Source organism: Drosophila grimshawi, unplaced genomic scaffold, assembly GCF_018153295.1.
Source record: "Drosophila grimshawi isolate 15287-2541.00 unplaced genomic scaffold, ASM1815329v1 contig_311, whole genome shotgun sequence".
Taxonomy (NCBI): Eukaryota; Metazoa; Arthropoda; class Insecta; order Diptera; family Drosophilidae; genus Drosophila; species Drosophila grimshawi.
The window spans coordinates 28,714,408-28,725,393 of NW_025063098.1; the positions used below are offsets into that span (position 1 = coordinate 28,714,408).

General features: G+C 40.3%; 1 protein-coding gene across 6 annotated transcripts; it reads left to right on the forward strand.

Annotated features, from left to right (window-relative positions):
• The first annotated feature begins 869 nt into the window (after positions 1 to 869).
• Positions 870 to 10,593, forward strand: LOC6569615 (synaptic functional regulator FMR1). 6 transcript variants are annotated; one of them, XM_032741522.2, is made up of 12 exons: positions 870 to 987; positions 2,075 to 2,248; positions 2,342 to 2,543; positions 3,801 to 3,850; positions 5,397 to 5,717; positions 5,804 to 5,969; positions 6,040 to 6,107; positions 7,077 to 7,377; positions 7,475 to 7,606; positions 7,691 to 8,234; positions 8,622 to 8,693; positions 8,816 to 10,593. In XM_032741522.2, the coding sequence occupies exons 3-12, from the start codon at positions 2,493 to 2,495 to the stop codon at positions 9,274 to 9,276; spliced, it is 2,166 nt and encodes a 721-aa protein (XP_032597413.1). In that variant the 5' UTR covers positions 870 to 987; positions 2,075 to 2,248; positions 2,342 to 2,492; the 3' UTR covers positions 9,277 to 10,593. The 6 variants fall into 6 exon arrangements, with proteins under 6 accessions (XP_032597413.1, XP_032597409.1, XP_001995986.1 ...); XM_032741518.2 differs by having other exon boundaries at positions 912 to 987; positions 7,077 to 7,386; positions 8,619 to 8,693; XM_001995950.3 differs by lacking the exon at positions 870 to 987 and adding an exon at positions 1,037 to 1,190 and having other exon boundaries at positions 8,619 to 8,693.
• The last annotated feature ends 393 nt before the right edge of the window (positions 10,594 to 10,986 follow it).

Consider the following 10,986-nt stretch of genomic DNA (forward strand, 5'->3'; position numbering starts at 1 on the left):
TTTAATTATAATATTATTATTATTATTAGCAGTGGTATTAGTATTATTATTATGTCATTATTATTCTTATTTTTAAGAGGGAGTTAGGGTATTCACAATGTCTCTAAACATCTCATATATAATTATAATTAGCTTGACTTTGGTAATTTGCAAAATGACCTCTGCCACAATGAGTCCTTGAATAAATGATATCCTTTGTAAACAGGAATTAAGTATGGCAAAATAAATGGGCTCATAAATCAAAGTGTAGCAGCTCAGATTTATTTAAATTTGTGTGTGTGAGTGTTAAATGTGTGTTAAATGCATTTAACAAAACCAACAAATAGGGGAAAAAGCAATTTAACAAAAGTTCACTGATCAACAGGTGGCGTCACGCGACTCGCTCTCTGAGCTCGAGCTGAGCATAAATATAGAATGACCCCAATAAACTATTAAAACTACATTATTTAGCAGAGATCAAAGAATCAAGTCAACTGTAAAATGACGAGTCAAACATGAAAGTGTGACTTGGTCCGCATTTAACAATTTAGCAAATTGAAAACAAGCAAAGTTCAATTGAGTAGCGACAAACCTTTGATTTAAATTGATTGATTCTGTTAAATGGTCAAACAGTTTAATTAAGTCGCCAGCAAAAGAGCAAATCGGGTTTCAAACACAAAATTTACGTTAGTTAAGGCAATGGTCATTTCAAATTCATTGCGTTTTCGCGCCACAATGCAACACTGAACGACTTTGCAGCCCTGGCGAGAAATTGAGTGAAACATCAAAATCAAACAGTTGGCAACGCCCAGTTGCTTGTCAGTTTCCAGCGTTGCCCCACCATGCGCTTCATGTCACATATTATTATTTAGTGTGCCTTAAAGCAAACAACGTATTATTATACAAAAAGTATTTATCAAAATAGTATTCTAGAATTTTTCCTGTTCAGCGCATTTGAAGAGCCAAGTGAACAAACCTAAATTTGCGGAAGATTATTACGAACGCGAGGTAAGTGCAACGAGTTGGCAGCGCGTGCTAAATGCTGAGCTGCGAAACAGTGTGCAAAAGCAAAGCGAAGAGAACGCAGCGCAGCCGAAAAAAATTTTTTTGGAAGCAGTTAAGCAGCGCACTGCACGCGATATATTTTTTATTTTCAAAAGGGTTCAAGCTAATTATTTAAGCAAACTAGCGGATCAACGTGCCGGGCAGTCGTAAGTGCATAAACATTTCAAAAATTCAACGTTATTACACAGGCGCGTTGCTCATCCCAAGAGCATTAGCAAGAAGCGAAAAAATTTTTTGCACAGCGGCAAAGGCGGCAGCAGAGGCAGAAGCAGCGGCAGCAGCCGCGACTGCGGCGAATTTGTGCAGCAAAAGGGAGCTGAAAAGATGAAAAATTCTACTAAAAAGGCGCACGGTCTTTTTGGAATAGAATCTAACTACGAATTCAGTGAAATAATTACACATACACGAAATTGATAGAAGTTGCACAAAATTATAACTAAATTTGCCAAGTATTTCTGTGTGTGTGTGTGTGTATGAAAAATCGGCATGTGCGATGAGCATATGTGTGCATGTGTGAGTGTCATGAAATTCTTATTGGAAAAGCGTGCTCAGCATTTCGGCGGCGGCGGCGGCTGCTGACAGTTGCCTGTGTGTGTGTATGTATGTGTGAGTGTTGGTGTGCGTCTGTGTGAGAGCTGAGAAGTGATGTGAAGACACAAAAGAAAGACGACGGCGCAGCGGCGCTGGCTATAAAATAAAGAAGAAGACATACAGCGCAGCAGCGGCGCTGCCCCGGCAAAAGCGCGTTGACGTTTGTCAATGCATTTGTTATTGTTGTTGTTGTTACCGTTCAATTTCCTATGCTGGGCCTAAAATAACTTCAAAACTTTTGATTGCCATCGCGCTGCCGCCGCTGCTGTTGTTGTTTCCTTTGGCTGTCATCGCCATTCCGATTGGTCAGCAGGCGCTGCCTTCGCCGTTAATTTGATTGTCAATAATTTCCTTTCCCTTTTCATACTGTATTTATTTATTGTTGTTGTCGTCATTGTCTGCCTTTCATCTCATCTCATCCTCTTGTTTATATTTTCAGGAACTGTGAGAGTCGAACGTACGTATGTGTGTGTGGATGCAGCAGCCGAAGCAGCAACAACAAAAACAAAAACAATAGCCACAACAGTAACAAAAAGCAAAAAGACTGATAACGAAGCAGGGAAATATAAAGGGAATTTTTTATCGGAGAAGCAACGCAAAAAAAAACTTTGTTGTAGGTGCAACAGATTTTCTTAATTTTTAATTGCATTCTCTCTATTAATTTAATTTCTCTCTCTTTCTTAAACACACACTCTCTCTTTCAAAGGCTAAACACAGAAAAAAGAGAAAAATCAAAAGGACTGCATTCGGTTGAGGCGTCAACTGACAGCGACTACTGTATTATATCAATTACAACAACAATAATAACAACAACCGGCGAAAACAGAGTTACCACCAACAACAACAACAGCAACAAAATGGACGATCTTATGGTCGAAGTGCGACTCGATAACGGTGCCTACTACAAGGTAAGCGAAATGAGAGTTTTGGCGAATTTAGAACTGAAGTCACCGCTGCCTCTGTCAACGGCAACTGCAGCAGCAGCAGCGGCGACAGAGGCCTCAGTTTCTAATTTCGTAAATTTTAGCTTTATTTCTATAAATACTCTGCATCATTTTGTTCAGTGGAGTCTCGCATCGAAATACGCGCACACACACACAAACACACACGCTTTCATACAGGGCGCACTCTGTCTCTGCCCATGTGGGTGTATGTGTGTTTGTGTGTGTGTCGCCTGCGCGAATGTCGACGTCGACTGCATATTCCCGTATGCGTTTGTATGTGTGAGCGAGAAGTTGCTCTTTCAACACTGTTGACGTTTTCGGCGAAAATGTTGCTGCTTTGTGATTTCCCTTTCTGAAGCTTATCAGATTTGCATACATAATGTGTGAAATGCGTTCTGATAATGGAATGGTCTAGTGTGGGGGAAGGGGGAAACGGGTTATATTCCGATATGAAATAGTCGCGTCGCTTACTGGGCAAACAGAGTCACTTAAAAATTGAAATCGCATAGGTTTCACAATGGGATTATAATTTTTGTTTGTTTTTATTAGTTGTCCTTTCTTTTAATTACTATCAAGTCTTTGTACAGTGCACTCTCAATAATATGACACTTGCAGTTCGAGTTTAAATTCCATTTTTGAATATTTCGAATATATGCAGAATATCTTCTTAAAACTGAAAATGTATTTGAAATATTTGCTGAAAATTGGAGGCATTAGAAATTATGATGTTGGTTTTGATTTCTTTCTCTGAAACGCAGTTAGTATGAAATATATTTATGATTATTTATTATTTGTTTGAGATGGTAGTCGTTGAACATTTTGGATATGGAGCGTATTTCATAAACTATGCATTTGCCTAGGCTTCTGTGATAAGCCCGATTCGCGGCAACTTGTTATCAGAGGAAAAGATGACTCGCTCGAGTGGCACGTTTTCAGCGGCATCTTGCATGATGTTTCTTGCTCTCGATTGGCATCTGAAACAATCATAAATACTGTTATAATTGAAAGAAATATTTGTATGTATATTGGAATAGGAAATATCATAAAACAGACAACTACTACAACAACAACCACATTAATGACACACATTTTTCTTTTGCTCGTGTCTTTTTCTCGCTGCTGCTGCCGTCGATGTCCGCTGCTGCTGTTGCTGTTGCTGCCGCTGCTGCTGATTTTTACGTCAACGCAACAACAACCAACCAACCAACGTAATAACAACAGGGCCAGGTGACAGCTGTCGGTGATGATGGCCTCTTTGTGGATGTGGACGGGTAAGTTGCGACAATCATTTCAAACAACAGCAACAATAACAGCAATAACAATATTAATAATGCCACACAAAATACAACAAATATATATATATATATATGTAATAAATTTGCAACAATGAAAATATAGCATATATTTTATAATCAATTTGCAACAATGATTGCTGCACTTTGCTTTCTTGGCATCAGTTATGCAGACTGACTGACTGCCTGACTGCATGCCCCGCAACGCACTCCTCCCTCCCTCTCGCTCTCTCCCCCTGCGACATCCCCTTTGCTTGTGACGCCACCGATTTTTTTATTTTTTTTTTTTTGGCGAATTTTGTTAAATGCTGCGTTGTTGCTGCATCTTTCTTTCATCGACGGGCTGTCCGCCCAAGTGGCAGCTTTTCAAAGGCAATCTGTCTATGTGTGCACCGTCCGAGCTGTCAAGCGTTAACAGCAAATTCCACTAAGCAGCACTCGTAGCAGCAGCAGCAGCGGTCGCAGCGCAGATCTTGCAGTCAGCGTCGCTGCTTTTGCTGCGCGCTCTTCGCTATTTTTAACCACGGAAAGAAACCATTTTTCTTGTCACATTTCTTTCGTTTGCTTCGACTTTTCTTCTTTCTTTTTATTATGTTTTTTTTTTTTTTGTCTTCGTTTGTGTTGCATTTTTGGTGACATTTTTGGAACAAAATTTTCGGTTTTTTTTTTTGGTTTGAAAATAGTTTTTAGGTTTTTTTTTGCTATTTAATTGGATTTGTATACTATTTTTGGTTTGTGTCTTGGCTGAGCGGGCGCTTTAGACAGCATTACAGTAGTGCTTCGCTAATGAGAATTGCCGGCAAATAGTTGAGCCATTTAACATCGACATTTTCAACATTTACAGAAATTATAATTGAAAATTTGTGTTTTTCATAACATTGTTTATATATTTCTAATTAATAATTAGTTGTTTGATCAATTAAATTATTATAAATTAACAAACTAAACAAGCTAAATTGGTATGCACAAAATTTACAATTAAAATCAAATCCATCAGCAAATGATTCTAATCAATTATCAATTAAAATCAAATCTGTCAGCGAAGTCTGTCTAATCAGCGAAACTTTTCCATATATATATATATGTATAAGTATGCAAATGTTTATTTTTATTTTTTTGTCCGGTCATTTCCGATCTGTGTCTTGATAACAATCTGTGAAAAAATATAGGGGCGCCCCCGCAATTGTGTGTTGAGCTCGCTTGGCGCACTGCCAACAGACAGCTGCAATAGACGCCGATGCCGACGCCAACGCCGACGCCGACATTTGCTGCGACGTCAACGTCAGCGTCGGCAAACACTTGTCTTACCGAAATGTTCACAATAAATACACATGTACAAATAAAATATTTGGCTAAATGAACACTTTGCCTCGCTCATTATATGCTAAACTAACGAATACAAAGGCTGCTGCAGCTGCTGCTTGTTGCTGCTGCTTGTTGTTGTTGCTGTTTGCTTTGTGTATATTTGAAAACCTTTTGTTTTACTCTATTCTTATCAATTGTTTTGCTATTCTGGTTTTTGCAGCGTGTCCGAGGTGCTGAAATACGCATTCGTCAATGTTCGCCTGCCGCCCGATGAGGCCAATGCAACGGCGCCCAACTTTGAGGAGGGCATGGAGGTGGAGGTGTTTACGCGGACAAACGAGCGCGAGACATGCGGCTGGTGGGTGGCCGTCATCAAAATGCTCAAAGCGGATATCTGTGCGGTGGCATATATTGGCTTCGAGACGCCCTATACCGAAATCTGTGAACTCGGCCGATTGCGCGCCAAAAATCCAAATCCGCCAATTACGCCCAAATCCTTCTTTCAGTTCACGCTGCCCGTGCCCGAGGAGCTCCGCGAAGTGTATGCCACATTATATAAATATGTTTACTTACTATATATTTGTATTTCTATTAAATATTTCTATTCACTTGCATGCACACACGCAGAGCTCAAAAGGATGGCATACACAAGGAGTTTCAGCGCACCATCGAAGCGAGCGTTTGCAACTACAATCGCGATATCGATGCCTTAATTGTCATCTCCAAATGCGAACACACTCAGAAGCGCGCCAGTATGCTCAAGGATATGCATTTTCGTAATCTCTTACAAAAGGTAATCAAATCAAAATCCATCCCCTCCGAATACATATTCAAATTGTTAACTCAACTCCAACATCCAACAGGTTATGCTCTTGAAAAGGACTGAAGAAGCTGCGCGTCAGCTCGAATCGACTAAGCTGATGAGTCGTGGGTAAGTCAAAGCTTCTTGCTATAACAATATATATATATATATAACAATATGAAGTTGTGTAAAGAATTTAACAAGCAGAGAGGAATCTATAAAATATATTCTAGAATATAGCATCAATAACCGAATCAACTTGGCCATTTCCGTTTGTATCAGAAGCGAGAATATAATACATATATATATATATATGTTCATGTATGCCATAGGCAGATTGGGTTTATTTAATTTGATCGATAAAACTCCGCGAATATCGATCAAAAATCATTTTCCGATAGCAATTAAAAACACAATAGTTATAATGAAGCCCTCCAATTGATGTATAACATTCCATTCCCTGACACATTATTGATCATTTATCACGATCGACTAATAAGTGTCGACGATAAGTGTATAAATTGTTTAAATTGTAATTTTACTTGCACGTGTAGTAATACTGTGCATCTTTTTAGAATACTTTGGCATTTGAAAACAGTTGATTTCCAGATATCAGAATTAAAATATTTCAATTTGTCTGGTAGAGGAAGCAATTGTGCATCGGCAATTTGGCAATACTTTGCTCAAATTGCTTCAACAACTAAACCAATCTGGTGTCACCGATATATGACTATATCCAAACCAAATTAGTTTTAAAACTTTTCGTTAAATGCATCTAGTTTCTTATCTGATCGAGTTTAATTTCCAATGCGAATTTATTGATTTGATTGCATAAACCAAGTAAAAATATTTGTAGTTTAGGCAAATATATCCCTCTGAGGAAAATAACTGTAAGGGTGGCTCGGCATTCGCTAAAGGTCAAAGGTTAAAAATCCACCCCCAACTGGGAGTAGGGAAAATGGGTTGATTTTGATATTTTAAATTTAAAGGCAAATTCAATTCGTGGCTCTGCTGCGAATATGAATATAAGTTCAATTTTGATTAATTTATATATATGAATAAACGTAAACGTGTCGATATTATTTTGGATTGATGCAGCAACTACATCGAGGAGTTTCGTGTGCGCGAAGATCTCATGGGCCTGGCAATTGGCTCGCATGGCTCCAATATACAGGCGGCACGCACGCTGGTCGGCGTTACGAATATTGAGCTGGAGGAGAAGTCGTGCACATTCAAGATTAATGGGGAGACCAAGGAGTCTGTGGAGCGGGCACGCGCCATGCTCGAGTATTCCGAGGAGTTCTTTCAGGTGCCCAGGGAGCTCGTTGGCAAGGTGATTGGCAAGAATGGTCGGATCATACAGGAGATTGTCGACAAAAGCGGTGTGTTTCGAATCAAGGTGAGTGCTGTGAGTATTGTACACCACAACTGGACATTCGTCTAAATCTCGGTCAACACCAACACACACACAAAAAAAAAAACCAAAATAAATATAGATCGCTGGCGATGATGAACAGGATCAGAATATACCACGCGAACCAGCGCACGTACCCTTTGTGTTCATCGGCACCACGGAGAGCATTGTGAATGCCAAAGTGCTGCTCGAATATCATTTGTCGCATCTCAAGGTGAGTTCGATATCGATATCGATTTCGATTTAAATATACACAAAAGATCATCAGTCATTAATCGTCATCGATGTGCTTTTACAGGAAGTGGAGCAGCTGCGCCAGGAGAAGCAGGAAATCGATCAACAGTTGCGCGCCATACAGGAGTCCTCGATGGGCTCGACACAAAGCTTTGCCGTGTCGCGGCGCTCCGAGCGGGGCTACAGCAGCGATATTGAATCGGTCCGCTCGATACGTGGCGGCGGCGGTCAGCGTGGACGCGGTCGTGGTCGTGGCGGCGGTGGCAACAATATGAATCAGCGCTACCACAACAATCGGCGCGACGACGAAGATTACAATTCCCGCGGCGATCATCAGCGCGAACAGCGCTACAACGATCGCAGCAGTGGTGGTGGCCCACCAAACGCTGGCGGTGGCAGCGGTGGCGGCGGCGGCGGCAATGTTGGCAACGTTGGTGGTGGTGGTGGTGGTGGAGGTGGTGGCAACAACTATCGCGGCGGCAACGATCGTCGTGGCATCAATCGCCGGCCGCCACGCAATGAACAGAATGGCGGCAGGGATTATCAGTACCACAATCACAACACCGATGAGATGCGAGAGACGCGCGAAGTGAGCAGCGTGGAGCGTGGTGAGTTGACTATGATGATGGTGATGAAGACGAAGACGAAGACAAAGAAGAAGAATAGTGCAAAGGATTAGGACGAGGGAGGAGTGTTGCCTGTTGCGTCCCCCTTTTGGAATTGAGAACGTTTTCTGTATGTGTGTGTGTGTGTGTGTGTGTGTGTGTGTGTGTGCGTGCGTGTGCGTGTGTGTGTGTGTGTGCGTGCGTGTGCGTGTGTGTGTGCTGGGTGGGGAGGGAAACGTTCGCCAATTCTGAAACCGATGGAAATGCATTTTATTGAAATCGATGTAAAACCAGCCTTATTTTGTCATTATAAAACTGATGTATTTTGTTTTGGGTAAATGATAGCGACTTGTTTTCAATTGTTGTCCATCTTGTCCATCTCTCCAGCAGACAGCAACTCATCGTACGAAGGCAGCTCCAGAAGACGCAGAAGGCAAAAGAACAACAATGCGCCTAGCAACAGTGAGTATGGTGTGCTAAATATAGCCATCAAATTGGAATCATGCCCCAACCATGCTCAACACATTTTGTTTTGCATTCTTTTTACTTTGTGTTTTCTTTCCACGTTGCTGTCGTTTGTGTAGCAAACGGTTCGGTGGCCAATAACAACAACAAAGCAACACAGCAGCAGCAACAGGCAGCGTCGGGGGCACAACAGCAGCAGCAACCGTTGGCGGCGGCACAAGCGAATAAATCGGCGCCACTGAATGCACAACAGGAGAACAACAAACAGAGCAGCGGCAATGCGAACTCGGTTGCCGCCAAGTCGAAGGATGCGCCGAGGAACAACAGTGAGAAGCAGCAGCAGCAGCAACAGCCGCAACAGCAGGCGGCGGGCACACAACAGCAACAACAGCAGCAGCAGCAACAACAGCAAGCATCGCAGCAACAGCAGCAGGCGCAACAGCAGCCGCAGGCGGCACAGCAGCAGCAACAGCAGCCCAAACCAAGGCGCAACAACAAGAATCGCAACAATCATACGGAACAGGTGGTCGCTGCAACGGATGCCATCAAGAAGGAGGGTCTGGTCAATGGTACGTCCTAAACGACAGCAGCGATAGCAGCAACAGCAGCAGCAGCAGCAGCAGCAGCAACAACATCAGCACAGCAGCAACACATAACGGCAACAGCAAACAGCAACAACAACAACAACCAGAACAACAACAACAAAACACATACACACAAATTGCAAATCGTTCGTTAAACATAAATGTTGTCTAGCAGGCAGTTAAATAAATTTTAAAGTTAATGTCGTTAACAAATCGCCGCCACACATAGCAAACAAACAACAACAAAACACAACTCACAAACAGCAACAACAACAACAACATTACGAAACATAACAACAGAAACAGCAATAGGAACAACAAAACAGGAACAACGTGTAGAGTAGGCCTAAATAACACAATGCGAATGTTTGAGAGAAACTATTTGTGAGTAACGAAAACAAGAAAAGCATATAATATATACCATACATGAAGAATGTACTAACTATAAAAACGCATAAGCACACACACACACACACTAACACATCCACACACACACACCCGCCCACACCCACACACACACACACACACACAGACAGACAGACAGCTCGAATTATACACAAAAAGATGCAAAAAGAAAAGAAGAAAATGCCTAGGCTTATAATTTGAATTGCAATTGAATAAAACCTTTAATAACAATTATTATAAAATTATAAATTATGTGTATAAAAAGCAAAAACCTAAACTGCAATTACAACAAAATTGAAATATGTTAACTTAAACCTTAATGCAGTCAGCAATTTTAGAATAGTTTTTCATTTTAGAAATTCTAAAAACAAAAAAAAAAACTTAAATTATATATACATAAACAAAATAAAAAGAAAAACACAACAAAAATTAAAATGAAAACAAAAACAAAAACAAAACAAAAAACTTGCCGAAAATGTGCTTTAAAAGCGCATTTATTCGCCAACTTGAAAAGTTTCTAGTTACATACGCGTATGCATAAAATGATAGTGAAAGAAATCAATGAAATTGCTCTTTTTTTATACATATGCATATACTTTGTAAATTAGCCTTTATAGTTTAGTTTGTCTAGTTTTGTGTATAATTCGTGCGTGAAACTAAACTAAAAAAGAAAAACGAACAGCAACAACAACAAGAAACGAAAACGAAAAAAGAAAAGAAAAGTGCAACAGTTATATTTATTTTTTGTAATCAAACATTTTTTTCTTCTTTTTTTTTGTATTATTATCTTTTAGTTGCGTATAAAAATGCTTGAAAGTTGCCAGCAAATGGGCGAAATAAAATTATATAAGGCCAACAAATGTTTATAAATAATAGCAATCGCGAACTATTTCGCATTTTGTCTTTTAGAACTTGTTGCATTTTGTTTTATGTCGCTTAAGTTCGATCAGATGGAAACCCTCTCTTATTTGTATAACGTTGTATTTATTACCATTATTTAACACACACACAGCACACACATACACACAGCACACACATACACACAGCACACACATACACACACACACGCTCGCTCACACATCTACGCAAGAATTTTGGAGGGGAGGGATGGGGAGGAGGGGAGGGAGGGGTAAACAATTATATAATTCATTACATTTTTGTTGATAAAATCATAAAATTATATTCAACTTTGCCAATTACCCACCATGCGTATAACTAATTTATTAGTCCCCTATTCAATACTCTTAAATTATTTAAATGCAAACACGGCAACCAAACCATATGCAGCGATAAACATTAAA